This window comes from Asparagus officinalis, chromosome 5, assembly GCF_001876935.1.
Source record: "Asparagus officinalis chromosome 5, Aspof.V1, whole genome shotgun sequence".
Lineage (NCBI taxonomy): Eukaryota > Viridiplantae > Streptophyta > Magnoliopsida > Asparagales > Asparagaceae > Asparagus > Asparagus officinalis.
Window position 1 is genome coordinate 60,377,487 of NC_033798.1, and position 21,452 is coordinate 60,398,938.

General features: G+C 34.9%; 1 protein-coding gene across 1 annotated transcript; it reads right to left on the bottom strand.

The window, feature by feature from the left end:
• Positions 267-21,343, bottom strand: LOC109841892 (D-aminoacyl-tRNA deacylase). Its single transcript, XM_020410815.1, is given in 10 exon segments — positions 267-551; positions 2,171-2,359; positions 4,094-4,168; positions 4,477-4,532; positions 9,804-9,856; positions 14,578-14,641; positions 20,946-20,986; positions 20,989-21,075; positions 21,168-21,237; positions 21,239-21,343. Coding segments are annotated over 10 exon segments (828 nt in total). The 3' UTR covers positions 267-463.

Sequence of the window (21,452 nt, forward strand, 5' to 3'; positions counted from 1 at the left end):
GCACTTTGGAGCTGTTTTTGTGTTTGCGACACTTCGTATGACCTAATATCAGAGGACATTGTTAAACCTTACCAACAGAAGTTATTGTAAGTTTAGTATGGAAGAAGTTTAGATCAAAATCTAAGTTTCAAGTGGGTTGAGAATTCCAATTGTTGGTTCTTCTCTGCTCAGGGTAAGGGATTTCTTTGTATGCTAGTTCCTCCACATGTATTATGATGATCGAAAGGAAAGAAAAAAATAAAAGAAAGCGTAGAAAGTTACTGAAGTGGAGAAAACCTATTTGCTTTCATTCTAGGGCGTAAACAACCAAACATATGCTTTATTCTCTTGCAGCCTCAATACTGTATGTAAAATCCATCTACGAGATGCAATCTCATATCTCTGAAATTCTATAGTAACTACAGCATAACTTATATTGATCTAAAGAATAATACGATGTAGAACGGGAAAATTTCTCAGCTTTTTATACAAAGTCTGCAGGTTTCCCGACCTTTATGTTCTTCTCTGTCAAATAGCTGATGATAGCATTTTTCTGCCAGCTCTTGAAGCTCCTGCCCAAAAAGGTACCAATAATCAAAATCAATATATATAACCTGATTCCTCCAAAAAAAAAAAAAAAGAAAGAAAAAACATGTAGTCTGAATTGAGGAACTGAATATACTCAGTTACCCGAAGATTTTTAAAAGGAACTAACTGGTATTCATACATATAATCTGATTTGAGGAACCAAAAGATGCTTGGTTACCCAAAAGAGAAAAATGAACTTACTGGTGTTCACAATAGAGAAACTTACAGTGAAATTCCAGGACATTCAAATATTTTATTTGATGAGAAATTAGAAACATGGCCTACATCCTATAAAAAGTTCATCTATAATGTACATCTATGAACAAGTAGAATTAAACATGACCTGCATCCTATAAAATACAGGTTTACGTGTGTCCAAGTGCATAGGCTGGATCACTTCCACCAATGAGAACCTCAAGCAGCAGGTTTAAAACTCCAAGATGCTAGATGGTGAGAAAAATGTTAGCCAACAGAGAGATTTCACAAAAAAAATCCCGATAACTTCAGGGCGTTTACCACGAAACCCTGTGTTTTGTTTATTCCACTAAACCCTCAAAGTTTTCCCACAAAACCCCCAAGTTAACACAATTATTTATAAGGCCTGTCAAGTACATTGCTTCAGTTGAGCAATATACCCTTCCGCTAGGTCTCCTTTATATACATATTTTTAATTTAATATGTTTTGGTTTAAAATACCCTTTCCACCAGATTCCCACAAAACCTCCTGATTTTTTGATTTGTTACCCAAAAAGGCCCTAAACATATAATTTAGTTCCACAAAACCCTCCTAAATGTTTGATTTGTTCCCACAGAACTCCCAACTTTTGGTTTGTTCACACAAAACCCTAAGGCCTATCGGTTCCAGTGTGGTCGGTGTAGATAGAATAGGAATGCACGAGGTGACAAATCATTCCTCCGTGACATCTGATGATAGAAATAATGTATGGTACCTGCCCACTAAAGGTCCAAGGGCTTAACAGCACCTCTGTCATTCAAATTTGGGCGCGTAGGGTTTTGTTTTTTTTATTAATGTGGTATTTATTTTTTGAGGGAGGGGGTGTTGCAACTAATCAGAGGTATTGGGGTTTTGTTTCATTGAGGGTATTTGGGTAGTTTGACATTGAACAATAACACTGTTAGAGGGGTATGTTTATTTATTTATTTATTTATTTTTGGTGGTGGTGGGGGTGGGGGGGGGGGGAATCACCCTAAAAGTGTTGTTGTTTATTTTTTTCCATTTTTTATTTTTTATTTGTTATTTCTTTTATTTTTTTATTTAAATTTGCCCATTTCTTGACGTGAAAATTTAATGGTCTTCAATGAACAGCTAATGTTTCAGTAAAGGATACAAGTGCTATAAGACGAGAAAGTATACAAAATGCTTGGAGCAGACATGCAATGGCAGTTATGTATCCTTATGGAATATTTTATGCAGGTATTAGTGCTGCTGATGTGTCTCTGATTCTAAATTATAGTTTGAACTACAATGAAAAAATACAAGACTGCTCAAATGGAAACTGCTACACAACTAGTCTCCATCTGTCAGATATATACAAAATGAGAAGGGAACAGGTCCAAGAACTGCCTGAGAATATGAACTTACTTTTGGTCAAGATGTGCTATAATTACCCCTCCAGGAAAAGCAGCTTTGGTAGCTTCATATGCAACATTGATGGATTGTTTCCATGTTCCACCAATGTCATTCTCATGGCCATTTCCTTTACTCTGTTTAGGATCTACCATTGGCAAAGAATATCCTGATAACAAGTGGCCCACCCAAACACCATCCTTCCTGAATTTATTTCAGATCAGTACAGGGAAGTGAAAAATGCAAAATGATAACATGAAAGAAAATAAAGTTAAAAATCAGAGTTTTATCAAGATATTAATTTATAGCCAGTAGTACATTTTGATAATGCAGCTAAAGAAACCATGTGAGGGAATGACCAATACAATTTGATAAATACAAATAGAGACACCATAGAATAAAATAGGCACATGTAGTAGTATTTATTATTCTCTCACATATAAAGTTGAGTACTAGTGAGAAACAGGACTTTCCAAGGTTTTTAAGGCTCCTCCAACTGATTGTGTAAGGATGCATAAATTTGTATACAAGGAAAGGACTCATTTATAAATTTAAAACACATCTGTGTCTTTCAGTATCTATTGATCAGGAGACATAAGCTTTATCGAAGTGGTCTCAATATTATTTTATGAAAACTTCTGCAGTACATCAAATAACATGAAATCCATGCTAGTATTCTTGTATGAGTTTTCCGATCCCGTGGAACTTGTTAGACACACGAAAGCATCCATCCATACCCCAGTACTTCGTATACTTCTATACAGGTCTTCACATGGCATTAGTTTAACAGGAAAGTGTCCAATCATATTCCTAATTAAGTCACACCCATTCAATTGAATCTGACTAAACATGGATGGCCTTGACTAGCTGATCAATAAAAGACAAAATAACAAAGGTTAAACTTTTTTTCGTATGTTAATTGAGTTACAGTTTAGTCTTCAACTCTGATTTGGTTTTAGGCTAAAACTAACACCATACTTACTAGGTGGTCACTGGTCAGACACACCTCAAAATCAGTTAGATTTTAAATGACAAATAAGCCAGATCTGAATCTCTTGAAAGCTTTTGATGTAGTTCGTTTACCTTGCGATTTCTGATTACCAGTTTCTTGCCATTAAAACTCTAATGTTCCCTTGATCTTATCAGAATTCAGTATTCTTATGATTTTTTCAACTCTAAAGAATTAAGTTCCCTTCTTTACAATTTCATTAGACATACAAAACCACATATCGTCTGAACCATTTCTCACTTTCCTTCATCTATATATAAATCCACGAACAGTTCAAGAAGACAATTCATCAACATCCTCCTCATCCACCACCAATAGTGCAGACAGGACATTTGTCCCAAGCCCTTTCACAAAAGAGGAAATGTCCCAGCCTCTATATAACACAAGGCACAAGTTCTCAACCCACCAATAATTTAAAGGTTTCAACACATGCAGCTCCGAGGTCAAAACAGAACTGCAGTGTTATCCATATCCAACACCAACAAAGCAGTAACAGGTCAGCAAAGTGACCCCCTTTCATCATCTTCATGATTTAACATGGGGGAAGAGAACAGAGTTTCGATAACAGTGAAATGTCAGTAGAAATTGGGCATTTCCATTACCCAATATACTAAGAGGCAGTCATTTCCTCTCTACACAAATAGAACACATATATCTTTTATTGGCCTCACAAGGAAAAAGATAGTAAAATCTTTATTACGAGAAGAAATTAAGAGGAATTTAAGATCCCTCCACATGGCCTACCATTTCTAATACACTGTAAATTTACAAAACAAATATATAAGTACTTAAAGCTTTTTACAACAGAGATGTTTTATCAATATTACCAAGAATGAAAATTTTCTTTTAGGATATCATTTTTATGGTTTTAAAAGCTGCAGTGGATCATAAAAATTAAATGAGGGGGAAAAAATTATAGCAGTGCTTACAAAACAATATCCATGTGACGAGGTGCATAGTGGCCACCTCCTACTCCGAGAAGAACTTTATTTCTACCTTCATTCCTGTATCAGAAGATGATAGAATAAATATAAAAGATACATAAGCAAAATCACTCTATAAGTAATTCCAGACATGAAATAAATAAAATACACTAATAAGTTCTATTTATAGAGATCTCTTTCTGGACAAATAAACATCCCATGAATGTTAAGAGTACGCTGTAGTGTGTGTGTGTGTGTATTTCCAGTAGGATTTCTTGCTTTACAAAGGATTTGTGCAGGCTTCTGAGAAGGGATCAAGTATGTACTAAAATGTCAAGGAACTTTGTTTGTTCTTGCATACTGTTGTCTGCTAGCTACACTGTTCATACCTGTACCAATCTCCTACACCAGCACCTCCTTCCATCCCAAGTCCTTTCCACATAAGCTGCATATCAAAGGTTGTAAAGTAATTACATGTTAGTAAAGAGCTTGCCTTTTCTTTTCATATATTATTCTGGTTAAAAGACTGTAAATGATGTAAAAATTTAAAAAAAAAATTCGTAACTTGAAGCATTAAACAACTAAACAATTGATCATAAGCACTCCAAGGAGGCATGGACATTCCAGTCACCATGTTCCATGTTTCTACGATAGCTTGATTAAGGAGATAAGGATTACAGCAACGAAGAAGGAAAAAGTAATAAGGGCCCATGAGACATTTTCCATTTGCTCCTCCAATTTCCCTAACAAATTACAAAATACTGACTTTAGTTAGATACTACACCACCTGTTCAAACTTATCTGCCTTTAATGGGTAGGCAATTAGCCGCACCTCTTGTCGAATATACTATCATTGCCCTTTAAAAGGTTTTACTTACTTTCTGTGTAAAATCATGCTGCATCTACTATTCCTTATACACATTAGGTTTAAGTGAGCTTTTGGACTTTAAGCTATTTGATATTACACCGATTTCAGAACCACCAACAGAGATCATAAACCCGTTTTTATTGTCCATTATTCTTGTCCCCTTTGATCATCTCTACTGCAACAGTGCCATACCGCTCACCACCACCCCGCCTTCCCACGACCTACCAACGCACCCACATGCACATATGTGCAACGCGCTGTGTGTGAACAGTAACAAGCATGTTGGTGGCTTCGGCAGATTGATATGACAAGTATGTTCGCAAGGACAAATCCATGTTCAAAGGATTTGAAGAAAATTTAGATGTCACAGAGGTGCTAATGGGAAACAATGCTTGTGCAAAAAAAATTGTTGGAAAAGGTATCGTTGAGATAGACTTTACTTCTGGAAAAAGTTGTCTCTTACAAATGTGTTGTATGTGCACGAAATTAGGAAAAAAAAATAGTTTTCATTGATCTTCTTTGTAAGAAAGGATTTTGGGTTGCTGTTGAGTCAAACAATGTAATCATGTCTAAGAACGGCGTGTTTGTAGGAAAGGGCTACTCTAGTGATGAACATATCAACTCAGTATTAATATAAAGTTATATCTTCGGCTTATTTTGTTGGATCTTCTTATTTATGGGTATCATTTAGCACGTTTAAAATTTGGTATTTTAAAAATATGAAAAGTTAAACTTGATTAATTTCTACGGTGATATTGCCAAATGTGAAATATGTGCTAAGTCTTAAACTTACAAAGAAATTTTTTCCGAGCGTTACTCATAGAGATTCTAAAACATTAGACTGAGTACATTCTAATATATGTGAATTAAATGACACCTAACTAGAGTAAAAATATATTTTATAACTTTTTCTATGATTGCAGTAGATATATGCATATTTATCTTTTAAGAACAAATTATGAAGCATTTGTCATGTTTAAGAAATATAAAGCTGAAGTTAAAAATCAACTTGATAAAAATTAAGGTTTTACATTCTGCTAGAGGTAGTGAATATTTTTATGATATTTTTAATATGTTTTGTGAAGAACATGATATTATTTATCAAAGCACAACACCTTAACATTCCCTAACAGAACGGTTTAGCCGAACAAAAAAATATCACTTCACAAGGAATGGTGAATTGCATGTTTAATAATGCTAAGTTATGTTTAAATATGGGGAGAAACACCTTACATAGCATGCCATATTCATAATAGAATTCCCTCTAACAAGTCAAACATAAGCCCTTGTGAGTTATAGAAAGGTAGAAACATAATATATCATATCTTAAAGTGTGAGGGTGTTTGGCTTATTATAGGGTTCCTGATCCTAAAAGAACGAAGCTAGATCCTAGAGCCATTAAAAGAGTTTTTGTATCATATGCTGAAAATAGTATATCATATAGACTACTTGATTATCTTCTAATTCTACAGATATTGGACAAATTTAATCAACTTGTTTTAAAGAAAATTAACACTCTATTTAGTCCCAATATCAAATTGAGTGTCAATTATAGCAGAGCTATAACACAACTTGAGTATGCTAGTGCAATAGGTTCTTTGATGTATGTTATTCATTGTACTAGACCTGATATTGCATTTGTTGTATTCAAACTAAGTAGATACACTAGTAAAGTGTAGAACATTGGAAAAACATTTCTAAGATTTTTGAATATTTAAAGAAAATCAAAAATCCTAACTTGTTCTGTATTGATTATTCGACTATATTAGAAGGATGCACTGATGCAAGCTAGATGACTAGTATAGTAGACAACTAATCTATTTCTAGAAACTTGGTGGAGGACCAACTTTTTGGGTGAGCAAGAAACAAACATGTATCTCACACTCCACCATGGAATATGAGTTCGTTGCTCTAGCGACAACTGGTAAAGAAGTTGAATGAATTAGAAACTTATTGCTGGATATTAAGTTGTGGCCTCGTCCAATACCTGCTATACTGTCCACTGCAAAAGTCAAGCCACTTTGTCAAGGGCTTATAGTTATACCTATAATGGTATGCCTAGACACATAAGTCTAAGACATGAATATAGGAGACAATTGGCACAAGATAGTGTCATAACAACTGTCTATGTTAAGACAAGTAAAAACTTGGCTGATCTATTAACAAAACCTACTGCTAGAGAGTCAGTAAAGATGACATTTGCCAAAATAGGGCTAAAACCTTATATTTGATATCACCAAAAATGGTAACCCGACCATATACTAGAGTTGTACTAGTCAAAAGGTTTAAATGGGTAATAACAAATTTCTGAAAGTGATCGATTGATATTGACACATTAATCCCTAAAATATACAGTCAAATATCATCCATTACAAAATTAGAGGATGGATTATACTCTTAAATGGAAGTCTAATACATTGTGTGTAAAGTATTGGAAAACACATTATAGATGTTTCACCTATTTTGAACTTAAAAGTTGTCGCTTATTAAGAGGGTTAAAGGTTTGCTCTCAATAGAGTTCATGAACTGGGAATTAGCACATGGCCATAATAGTGCTAGGAAAATATTTTTCCCATCAAAATAAGAGACAAGTATATATAGGACATTATCCGGCTCTATCATAAAGAGTAACTAGTTTAATGCTACAAAAACTAAAGACTTTCATAGAACTTTAAGGCCTTTGCACCAAGCAAAAGTTTAATTCGAAAGACACCTATATGTATATACCAATATCATTTTATACTGGTTGTAGTGTTGTTTTAATAAAATTGAAGTTTTTTTTTAATTTTGTTTTTCCAAACAAAAAGTGGGGGATCGTTAGAATTTGATTGATAAAAATAAAATTCTCACAATTGAAAAGGCACCTTAATCTAAAGAGACAAATTGTGTCTCTTGGAAGAACCCCATCATGATTTCAAAAGGTTTGGTTCTTAGAGTTTGACCGTGAAGATTTTAAAAGGTTTGACAGTTGAAAGTTGGTCGTTTGGATTTCAAAAGTATTGGCTGTTGGAAATGAGACTATTGGAAGCCCCTTTTCAATCCTATAAATAGAACACATCTCTAAACTTCAAAACTCATTTCTCTCAAAAAAAAAAAAAAACTCTTTCAAATATTTGCAATCTATACAAAACTTGTTTCATAGGGAATTACTAGAAAATTTCAGATTTGCTTTTAGAAATTTTTAATTTATGTTGTATCCTAGGAAGATAATTTGCAATAATCTAAAGCAAATTTAAATTACCAAGTGGGGCAAATATTTCTTCAAGGAAAGTGTTTCATACCTCAGAAATTACGTCTCATTTACTTTTATTAACATCATTATTGACAGCAAGTAGTCTTGTTTGATCCTTTAGGATCAACACAAGGATCCCCGTGAAAGAAAAACACTACAACAAGTGTATGCATGTGGTATCCCATACCTCAAATCAAATCAACCATGTTCATTCGAGTATTTACAATACCTCAGAAAAATGTACATGAACACCATAGTCTACTGTCGATTCATCGCACTCTTCAAATCTTGCTCCCTACATAAATAAGAGTTGACCAATTGATGTAATCAAGAGACATGTCAATCTTTCTCTGGTCCTTAAAAGTTGGGTCTGCTAATCACCCCCTTTCCACATACTGCCTTGTAAGTGTGGTAATGTCTTATCGCAGTGGGAAACAACAGCCAAAGTAGTAGATCCTCATAACCTTCCTAGACCGACAATGTCTATAAGGGTACAATGACAGCCCTCTATTATTTGTGGTCATCAATAACGGCACACACGCTGAGGGAATAATGATCCATCCTTAATCTCCTTATATCCGATCTAAGGACACGCTATATGGCAACGAGCTATAGTATTAGAGCATGCATCATTAAATGAATAATGTACAGACCCAAATTTCATCACTCCTTGATGAACTTGTCCGGCAATACCACCTTGTGATATGCCCAGGATCTCTTGACAAGTCTGCAGTTTATATGCCAAGTCAGGCCTCAAGTTTGACTGATAGTAACCAAGGGAAACTGATGTTTCCACTTCAATCGCTTCAGTGTATAAATTCACAACAACCTCATCTCCTGACCTAGTCAAGGCAACTAGTAGGCTCTTACTATCCACTAATGATGTATGTACATGGATTTGAAAGGGAAGAAGAATCTCAAGGAGTCAACCACTCAGTGATTCGTTGCAAGCAGAAATGGACAACATCCACTCATTTGTGTGAGTGGGAGTATGTTGGTTTTGATTGTTTTGGATAACACCGAAATAAGTGGGGTGGTTATATATCATATCATATAGATAAGATTAGTAACTAATTCTAATAAGACTAGGATTTCTATCTCTTATTCCTTATATACATTGATATAGGATAATTATGAAGATACATAAAAACCTTACAGTAAAATACTTGGAGTCATCATCTCATACCTTTAGTTAGTGTCGTTGTGTTTGTAACATGTAGGGTTTTCTCACCAGTTGCCCTCTGGCCATTGATCAAGATGTCTATGGCGATCCTATGATCCATTTGGAGATCTCTAAACTATGACTATGATTACTAGATGCACGCTAAGTTTTTATTTTGATTTCCATTGTGCATAATCTAGTAGTAGATCACCTAATATCACATAATATAGTAGTATTTTGTTACTGCAGAATGCTAGCTACACTTTTTTTGCAAAAAACTTTTAGGTAGCTGAAAATTGAACTACATATTCAAGAACTAGTTATAGGCCAGTGTTTATTTCAGAAGAGTAGCATCAACTAATACTCCACATAGTATATTTCAAGTGTCGATGCATGCTTAGCTTGAAAAGGAAAAAATGCTGAATAAAAAAGAGAATGAATGAAATCACCCAACTAATGCGATAACTTGGGCAGCATCTTGTCTCCCCCAGTACTCCTCTGTGCTTCCTGCGCGAGAAAAGTTAATGCACTGTGTAAAAAAATTGTAAAGTGTGTAAAAAAATGTGTACATTGTATACAAAAAGATGAAGTTCTATGTAAATTCTATACTCATATTTCAGTGTCTTACAATAATGTAGTAGATACTTGAAAACATAGATATAGGTGTCAATTTTCTAAAAGTTAAAATGCATGGCAGAGTACACATACACATGCTGGGAAAGTTGTTCTTTCTACCATAATCACTATTTACATGCACACATGTTGTTATCTTTCTTCCATAGTCATATCCTACATGCTATAAAGAAAATGTAGACATACATATCCGTTCATCTCATATTCGTGGTACTACGCGACAAGGCCTGAATATCTTCTTCTCATTGTTTACCTTTTAGGAAGAAGTGCCCTCTAACATTCATTTATTAGTATTGTTATTAATTATCATTATCATTATTATTTGCTAAACAAGTTTTTTGTTGATTCTATGATACTTGGCTGGCTGGAAGGATGCAAACAAGACATCACTAAACAATTTGGGTACCATGTTACTTCAACTAATGGATTTCAAAAGTCTTCACCATTTGCACTTTCCCTTGTACACATGATATGTGAAGAAGTTTACACCTACTGATACTCTAACAAAAGAGACGTGCTCGACTGTATACGTCACACCTAAAATCATAACTCCAAATTGCTTCTTATAGTTATAGTAAATAATAAATATAAATAACTGTCAAAGTAAAGTTCTAATATAATTAGAAAAGGGAAAAAATAATCTCAATTCTAACTAGGATCAAGGATAGGAAACTATCAAACCACAATTCAAAGATCCAGTCAGAGTTCTTTTTTCCTGAAAAAATTTTGAATTTCTTTTTTATTTGCACAAGAGTAAATCAAACCTTCAAATTTATGGAGATATGGGATTTTTTGCACATGCGTAGAATGTGTTAAGAAAGAAACCTCATGAAGGTGTCACCACAGGGTTTCACTTAAAATATGATCAATTTTGGCAAAAACTTGGGAAGTCAAGTAAAAACATTGACAAATGTTTTAATTAGCCATACCAGAGGGATTATGACTCATGGATTAAAGATTCATCCCACGATTAGGGTTTGTTATACACAATATCTATTTGATGCAAATTTTGAATGATGCATAATTCAGCAAAAGTACACAAACAATTTTGATAATTCAACACGACAGTTAGAGAATTATATATAAAGCATATCTGTGAAAGCCTCGTATCACTGGAAAAACTTCTAGTTTAGATGGGAATTAGATTTGATTCATCATTTGTAACTTTTAGTTAATTAACTTTATTTTGAATTCCAGTTTGGTGAGGATTGCATATATTTAATTTGAAGTTTTTTTTCATTTATTCTGTTTCATTGTTCTAGTTATAATTAGGATCCTAGTTTTCCTTTGGACCTATATATATTCATCATTGTATCACTCTAATTAGATATTGATGAATAAAAATTGGTTTTTATTGAAATTGCAATTAACATTAGCATGATGCAAAAGAGTGATTCCAAGAACTTAACCCAAAATCTCTAGTTATTGATCGTGTTTTGACCTAAAGAAGTGAAATCTCTGCTTCTTGTCAGAAGGATCTCATCATCCAAATAATAAAGAAATCTGCAGTATACCATTGAGACGACCTCACCATTCAAAATATCCTCAAGTTTGTCAAATGTACGTCATGTAGCTAGTATCAGTGGAGATGGTGGAACAAGCTCCTTTTGTTGTTGTTTCCCAGTTGAAGATGATGTTAAGGAATCATGACTGGTGTTGAAAAAATCAAAAGCTTCAAGGAAAGAGTTAGATCCTGAACATTATAGGCATGATTGATTCCAAGATCCTTCAGAATATCCAGTTCATAGGCATTCGAAACCAATCTTTCTCACAACTTCATAAGGACATGTCCAACATGCATTCAACTTCTTCAAGGCTCCTGAAGGAAACCTTTCAGAATGCACTCTTATCATAACTATCAATACATGCATGTTCGATTCTAGGTTTATCGGCAGCAATCTTATAACATTCCTATTCTTTTCACGTTAATAATTAGCAACAATTTACAATTTGTCTACAAAGTATCATAATGCAAATCACACAAATGTTGAGCAAATAACTCAGTTTGATTCATATCCAGAACCGAGGGGCATAAATTCTATTTCCAGGTTACAACAATACATGCCTAAAAAGGACTCAGATCCGGTAGATCTATAGACTGCAATTATATAGCAACTATGCCGAAGATAGCACTATATCCCAGTTGGACATCGCCCACAAGTAACACAACAAATCTCCAAGACTCTTATTAATCACCTCAGTTCGTCCATCAGCATGTGGATAGTAAGCAGTAGAAAGAAGAAATATATTGTAAGGTATTTAGTTTCCTCTAGAGGATACCAAAAGTGACTCATGGACCTAACATCTTATCTAAAACAACAACCTCTGAAAGAACATGCAAGTGAACAGCCTCCCGGAAGGAAAGGTTTGCAACATGTGAAGCCTCAACAATTTTACTACAGTGAAGAAATGTGCAAAAGCGATCTAACAACAAAAAAAAGAATAACACTCTTTTAAAGTACGAAATAATCCAAGCACGAATCATGCTAATATCCTCGCTTCGTGTGAAAGGGATGGAGCAATGTGTTTAATCTAATTTTCAGCTTCCAATCGTTTGCAGAGTGACAAGCGCAACCATTGTGACATCATTGACACATGACCCTCCACCAAGCTTATGACCTTATCACCGCCAAAATGTCCAATAACTCCTACGTGCATTTCCCATATCAATTGATTGCCTAATGAAGTGGTGAATGGCTACCTTAAACAAAAAACCATCTATAATGGTGAAACCCTATAATAAAATAAATGAATCTTGAGTGAAACAAGTAAAGATTTTTCCGAAATCCCAAAAAGCAGGATGGTTGTACCTGTACTCCTTACAAATCTTACCACTTCTGACCTCATGGTCTGCAAAGTCATCGTTATCTTACTCAATGCAACAAGTTTATTCTCGATACTGAAACAACCTTTGAGAATAAATGTGCACTCATAAATAAATTCAACCCACTAAGCATATCAGCGCCTTATTTTCTTCTGAGAATTAAGATAAGGTAAGACCTTATAGTCAGACTATCAAATGAGTTCTTTAAGTAACAGAAAGTGACACCAAGTGCGGAGACTCTACACTATGGCATAAAACCCGAGTCATAGTTTGAGCAAGGTTGCCTAGCCTCATTCAACTTCTTGCTATGGAAAGTGATTAGATAACCTTCTTAACTCAGCAGACAATCTATACCTATGCCTGACGTGTCACAAGCTACTGCTACACATTCAATAAACTATGTCTATCTCTCACCCAAAACAAAAAGTTGTATAAGCCGGTTAAAAGTGATATTAAGAAATTTTTAAATAAGATTTTCATGACAGCAGAAGTAGGAAGCAGCATCTAATACCCTTATGCTCACTTTGCAATGGAACTAAATTGACTGTTTTGAAGATGACAAATAAACACGCACTTAACGTCAAAGATGAGGGCAACATCAATCAGTCAAGTGTCCTATGCTCCTATGCTCATAGGTTGCAAACTTGCAATAAAGAACAACTTTAGATAAAGAAGCTGATAACATTAAAGCTTACATCAGCATAAAAATGTGAAACTATGCGGAATCACTCTTTTACAATGTGTTTAAGCGCTATAGTACCATCTTCACATTTCATTTTCTTAAGACTTCTATCACCAACAATTTTCCTTCCATGTCCTGACAATTCATTCACTGTTACTTTGTTTTTTATCCTCCAAATTATTACATGAAATTTTAATGATAGCATAAGTAGGAGCAGCATATAACGCCCTGATATTGACTTCTTGAAATACATTCACAAACCTAAGTTTTAGAAGACATGACAAATAAACACTTGCACCACAATACCATTTCAGAATCATCGAGTTTATCTTGTCACCTTGTTAAAGTTAGCAACTTCTTTTTAATGTCCTAATAGCAACTTAATCCCATTTTAATGGTTTAGTAGGGAACTCTGAAAGGATTTACTCTGCATCCCATACTACTAAGAGATGGTATCCAAAAATTTCAGCTCATATTCAATTTGGTGAGCAAGGTAGATTGTCGTTGTATAACAAAGACACCTAGATCAGGGAAGCACTTTCACTCAGAGTCTATAATCTGGATTCACACCTTTATGCAAGAAGGACAGATCATATGCACTTGATATATAGGAATAAGTGTGTAAATAAAGATCAAATGTATTCGTAGAGTTTTCCCAACCTGGCAACTTCCATAACTTAATGATCTCAAAAAATAAAACCATTTCAAATCTTACTATATTAATATTATACCGAGTTATCTATCCTCTCAGACAAGCTTCTCAGGATCATTTTCACCAAACAAAATTTTGAAGACTTCCTTCTTTGTCCTTCCTCTCCAAATTCTTACAATTTTGATCTTCTCTTTTGCAAACCCAAGTTTGCCTTGGCATGTTCAAAACTCTTATCCTCTAATAGCCATCAACATATTATATTAAACAGTAAAATGTCTATCCTCAAATATTTTCCTTAATTCAAGCAACAGTGAGGCGTAGAGGTAATCTCTATAATGATTCAGTTTACTAACTAAGAAGCTAAGTGGATTATGCTGCTCAAGTAAGTAGATAAACATGCATAGAGTTAAAAGCTAAAATTTTACAGAGATTCATACCGATTTCTAAAAACATGGTTGGTGTATTGACAAGAGGTCCATGATGAGTTCCTTCCAGAGTAACCTGCATGACGCATTAAAGAAAAGGCATTATTTGCACCAAAATTTGTAAATGATAAGGAAAAACCATCATTCTAGTTGATAAAGAAAAAATTGCAACACATGATATAAACACATGATAAATATAAACCCGACAAGTTATGTTGCCAGCATGATAGTGAGAAGAAAAGAAACGTGCCATGGAAAAATACAAGAGGAAAATTTCTGTAGAGGAGAAGCAGGTTACTTCGCTCGTGGAAGCCTTACAACCTATCATTCTCCCAAATACAAAGTAGTAATCTTGAGATACGAAGGGCTGATGAAAGAAAGAGCAGGGAGTATGTTCAATGGATGTTGTAATATTTTCAACATTGGGCATCACAAAATATGAAATTGGGTCGAGTTGGTCAATTTAGTCATGCACTTGCCACATCCATCTGTGTCTCTCTAAAGTTCAGATCTCAAAACCCCTCCTCCCAAACCTCTCTCTTCCCCATCCCACCATCACCCACTCAGCCTGATGCATGACAGATCCAGATCTAAATCTAGCAGATAATTTGATGAAAGATTTTACTTAGGATTTTATTTTTTTAAAAGGATTTGATTACTCTTTTAGTTGAGATCTTTAATAAGGATTGAATTTGTTGTTTAGTTAGGGCTGATTGTTTGATGTTATCTGCTAGTTAAGATTAGATTTTATTTTATTTCTATAAAAAGGGTTGTATTTCCACATTTGAGAAGCAAAAAATGTTTGTGAGAACTCTATATGTGAATTGCAGCTAGTATTAGGCAATGAGTTGCCCGCATATGGAGTGTCCCGGTATGAAGCCTATCATTTCATTTGTAATATTCAAAACCACGATTTTATTTTGTCATCCGAGAGCACTTAACAATTACTCGTGTCATGCGCTGATTAATCATATTATGCAAAATTATGCATTTTTGAATTTTTACTATATATTTATTGTTTATCATAAGTTAAAATATATAATATTCATGAAAAATAGAAAATGCTTAGAAAGTTCTGCTAATCAAAAAAATCTTCAAAGGGAATGCTAGAGAGCTTCGGGTGATCATCAGAGAGCTTGTAGGAGAGCGTCGAAGGTTATACAATCTTCTAATGAGTTTTGCAAGCAAGGAGGTCAAGTTATAAGCATGGAAGAAGGCTGGAGATAGTTTAATGGTTCGAACGAGAGAGAATGGAGATAGTGGAACTTTGAGAAAACTTTAGCATTTGGTTTTTTTATTAGGTTAGCTTTGCGGTAACTGGCTTGACCCAAAAAAGAATTAAAGGAATAAAAAAGGTTATGCAGGTGCTTTTTGAAAATGCACCCAATTATATGGATGACCGCATAATGGACCACTTTTCCCTAACTGAAACAATTGGAACCTGCTTAAGCATAAGCGGCCTTTTACACAACCACTTAATCCATATTTTAGAACACTAATCATTTGTATCTTATTTTTCTAGATGAAAAGTGTAATTTCTATATTGTTTTTTATTTTAATTTATCCAAATATTCATTCTCAACAAATCACTATGCTTCTAATCTCCATCATTTGGTATCAGAGTTGAAGTCCATCGGTGCAGCTATCGACATCGACAATGCAACAATTCAAAGTATCAATGCTATGCAATTTTAGAATTGAGGGTGAGTTTCTTCGAGATGGCGAGATTTAATGCAGAACAAATCCATATCTAAATCCAGTAGAAGATTTAATGAATATATTCGTTAGGATTTTTATTTTTCAAGGGTTTGATTTTTCCTTTAGCTGAGATCTTTAGTTAGATTTAATTTTGTTGTAAGTTAGGACTGTATTTAATATTTTGTTAGGATGTATTATTTGATCTTGTTTATTAGTTAGAATTTGATTTGTGTTTTATTCCTATAAGAGAAGTTGCATTTCATTTGAGGAGAGAAAAATGTTTGTGAAAACCCTACAAGTGAATTGAAACAAGTATTAAGCATGTGAATTACCGGCAAGTGAAGTGCCCGGGTGTGAAGCTCATCATTTGTATCTTTTCTTTAAATGAAGAATACAATTTTTATATTTTTATTCAAATAATCATTCTCAACAGATCACCATGCTTTCGTTCCTCATCACAGCCCTACGCCTACAACAAAAAGAAAAAAAAAAGAAAAACACTCTTGGAAATATGTTCCTAGTTTCCTCTTAGAGGAATTAACCTAGAAATTGGCAGATTTCACATAGGGTTTGCCAAATTTGGCCAATATGAGTCTATATGGTGTATGACTTGGTTGTTCCAGACATGCGCCGGAATAGCTAATAGTCTTGGTATTCTTGTTTCATTGATTTCTTTTGTCCTTCACACGCTTTGGTAGTGAATATCGAGCAAGACAAGCTTGTTGCTACATAAATATACTCAATCGGGTAGGCTCGACTGATTATAGTCTGGTGTATCTACGAAATTGATCAACAATTTGAGTAGGGAGGACGCTCTAATTATTACCTAGAGGAAATGAGTGTGGAGAAAAGGTGTTGCTTGTAGTTGTTTACCATATGTCCTTCAGCATGAACATTGAGTTATTAATGATTTGTTTTTGCGATCTAGCTATTTCCTAGCGCAAGCACACGAGTTATGGATATTAATCAAAGTTTAAGCCTTCTAATGTTATTACTTTTTTATTGGTAAAATATGTGTCCCAAGATGTTATTCGGGTCCAAACCAGATATTAGTTCAGAAGAAGAAAGGCTAACACTCGATTTGTATGTCAACGACAAGATCAAACTATTATATGAAACCTAATCATTAGTTCAATATTCAAGTGAATTATAATGTGACATGGTTTATTTTATTTGATTTTGGACCTTATGGATTCCTGTGTACATAAAGAATGTCGCATTTCCGAAGGGAAAAATATTAAAGCTAAAATGAGATGAAAGAATGCTGGAGTTAACACAAAATTCTGAAGGACTAACTGATTTTTGAGTGGAGTAAAAGCATTGACTCATTTAAATAGCAGCCAAGTTGAGATATACCTCATAAAGGCAAGCGAGAGTTTCTAATTCATAACAAGGAATGAGAAGAATGAAAGAAAGCGAAGTGAGTTAAATGATAAAAGACACATATCGATCAAGACAATGAGTAGGTTGATAGATGAAGATAAATTATAGTAATCATGAGCAACACCGATAATATTTGTATATATTTGAAATGTATAAAGTACTAGAAAATGAAAATATCAATAGATAGGCATTACAAGAAGTAAATAGACAAGAATTTCTCTATTAAGAGGGAATAAGATTTCAGAACTACTAGAGAGGCAACAATCCCAGTTTAGCTCACTCAGTTCTACGTTGGGATGATGGTCGTGATGATGATGCTACTGCAGAGGAGGCAGATTAAAAAAACAAGGACACATTGACCTTAGTATAATTTAAGGCAATTAATAGGGCGTAAATTCATGATAGTTTGTGTTTATTGTACTATTTTGTGGTTCTACGCCCATCATTTATGTTGACATGTCACATATTGAAACATTATCGGTTCAGTTAAATTACGTATGTTGTGATGAATAGTTCTAAGTCACTTAGATGCTCTGAGTATGATATAATGTTTTCACTAGGATAACTTAGTTTGCGAGTTGGTAATTGATTTATTATTTTTTCTCTTGTATATGTGCAATGTTGTATTCATGGTAAGGGAGAAATTGATCGGATAGGGACATGTCGCATTTTCTACACCTGCATTTGTTTATTAATCACGGTTATGGATACGAACATAGTTATAAGCAAAGTTCATATTTAAATCCAAGAAAATTTGATATGAATATAGATTAAATGTGTGGAAACATATAGAATATATATTAGATATGAGAAAATGATCGAGACTGGAGGCTATATAGCTCATGTGACATAAGAACTATCTAAATGAAACAAATTCTCACAAATAGGAGTCCAGAAATTTATTTGCTCACACAAAAACCTAGTGATAGACTCCTGAATCACCAAAATTGGCTTCGGAACCACTACTCTAAGGTCAATACATTTCAGCCATGTAATTAACATGATTATTCAAATACTTTTATATTTACCAATATTTGTATCCATATATGACTAAAACAAGATCCATTTCCACATCAATATGCTATTGGATATCAACAATTAATATTTTTGTACTCGTTATTTGTGATTATGGATATCCGTATCTTATGTATTTATTATTGATACACATCACTATGTAAACATTCATAATTTAGTGAGAAGTTGTTAATACATATTATCTTCCTTCATTATTGCAATCGCCTTTTCGAGATCTCTGGACTAAGGCAATATACTACATTGGAGCTTTGGCCTCCCTTTTCAGCTTTAGAACTCTGCTTATGTTGTAGATATATCCTCTTAAATGCCTCTTTAGTTAATCTTGACTTAGCACATCTCTTGCCAGCCCGACTAACTAGGTTGCTTGACATACATGTAAATCAACAAGAATATAACCATAAAGAAAATAAATAATTTTTCCTGTCCATTCTCTTGTTTCACAATATCACCAAATTCAACACCTTCCTAGTTGAGTCACGATAGAAGCCTAGGTTGCACGGATATGGGTACGGGTGTGGACACGGACATGGACATGGGCACGGGATGCAACAAATTTGTAAAAGGGACACCTAGTGACACACATGTATACATAAAATATTTACATTAGATCAAATACTAAATTAAAATACCCATAACATTTGTATATTTCTTTTACTATCTATAACAATTAAGAATCCAGTTAAATCAAAACGACAAACAAAAATTTAGATTTAATAAGTTTAATTTTGGTAGCATTTGTGGCATATGGTACGATGTGTTTTTTTTTAAATCTTAAGTATGGTTTTGGTTATTAGATTTAAAAATCTATTGGTTTTGAGCATGATATACCAAAGAACGTAGCTTATGGTTATAAGTAATTGGGACGGGCTGATTTGAACCACACGTGTCCACGGCGTCGCTATTGTGAATCCGTGTCCGACACGTGTCTAACACAGATACAACACCCAAACCGAAGTGTCTGGTAACCTAGATAGAAGCTCATTCTCATGATCCAGTCAACCATATCTACCTATTTCTTTGTCAACTTTGAAATGATTACTTGATTGTTAGGGAAGTCTTCTCTCTTTTCCCCTCTTCAACTCGGAAACTTCCCAGTTGTGTCAAGATAGGAGTTGGCCAATGTGTGCTTGCCCTCGAGAGATCTGCCTTTTTTTAAGTTCAAAAACGTTATCTCTGGAGCTCCAAATTCAAAAATCTTACTAGCAAGGACCCAAGAGCATGATAGCAATTGGCTGATGTGGCCACACATTGGCCAAATACACTTACTTCTTTAGCAAGTTCACAAGGGATCTATTTGACCAACATGTTGAGCTTATTGTACGTTGCATTCTCTAAGACTCTGGCCGATCATGAAATATGTAGGCCAAATTTGGCTAACATGGGTCGACCACTGATTTTGTGCTAATTACACTTGAATTGGTTGGGTTAGGCCTCGATGTGCATGTTTCTTTTACTTCAACCCTAGCAGAAATCAATTAAGCAAGCAAGTTGAGCTAAAATTTTCTGGTTTTCAATTGTATTATGAATTTGTAGAGCTCAGTTACTTATGGCAAGTTAGGTTATAATAAAATTTCACCTGTTACTTGGAAGTAATGAGAGCAGACACTAAACGACAGGTTTTGTTTGCAGTTGTATGGTACTTTGTAGAGGATGTGGAGTTCAGAAGTTGTTGATTACCCCCTTTCCATGTGATTTTTCTAACAGATTCAGTTTGTTGTTCGCAAAATCAATAAGCATTAACGACCATATCACAGGGGGGGAAAATCAATAGGCCATGGGGATTGATGATCAACAAGAGAAGAAAAGTGATAGAGCTAATCAAATCAAGATAGCCGACATGTTGATTGGGGAGCATTCCACTAGCTGGCATGTGACATCAAACACATTAGTGTTAGTTTTATCAAATTATTTGTGTGCACGTGGGCGTGTAAAGATGGGATATCATGTTGCCCCTAACCCTACAATTTAGAAAATGTTTCATTAAAACATCTCCAACAAAATGTGTGGCCTTCTGCTCCGGCATTCTTCTCATTAAAAGAAGAGCAAGTAATCCTAATATGTAGCTTATACCTCTCCATTCTTTTCGAGTTGAATACATAAACAATCACCACTCCACATCTTGTGCATATCACAAGTCCAAAGTAATCAAGCTTAGGTCTTCGCCGTTGGCCCAAAACCATTTAAGTCCAATTACTACTCCCAAGTTATCCACGAAAACATCAAATTCAAGGAACCAAACAACGTGCAGAGTGAAGATCTATCACCTCAAACTCGGGAACAAGCCCTTGGTCCTCCGCAATCGTCACCACGGCCCAATCCTAGGGTTCGGCAGTCCAGCCCAGCCAGGCTTCCCTCCTTGTGGCGGGACCTCATCATCCCTCAAATGCGGCACGCCTTAAGCAAATCACCGACATCCCAACATCAACGGAAAATAATCCACCAAAAACAAGAAGAAAAGAAAAGAAAGAAAGGGAAAGGAAACCGACCGATAGGATGAACAGTTAGGGCAGGGCGATTAGAGACGGCGGTGTGGCGACTCAAGAAGATGCAAGCCTCGGAAGACGGACTCGCCGGTGGCCTCCTCCCACCGGCGATCCATGTAGCTCTGCGGCCACGCATTGCATGCCCTCTTCGTGCCTTCACCGCAGGCGGACGTCGCCATTGCGAGAAGCTCGCGGGTTCCACCCTGGAAACCAATAAAAGGGTACGAGGGGGCGAGAAACGGCGTGGCAAGTTTTTTTTTATTATTTTTGGTTTCCATTGTTATGGGG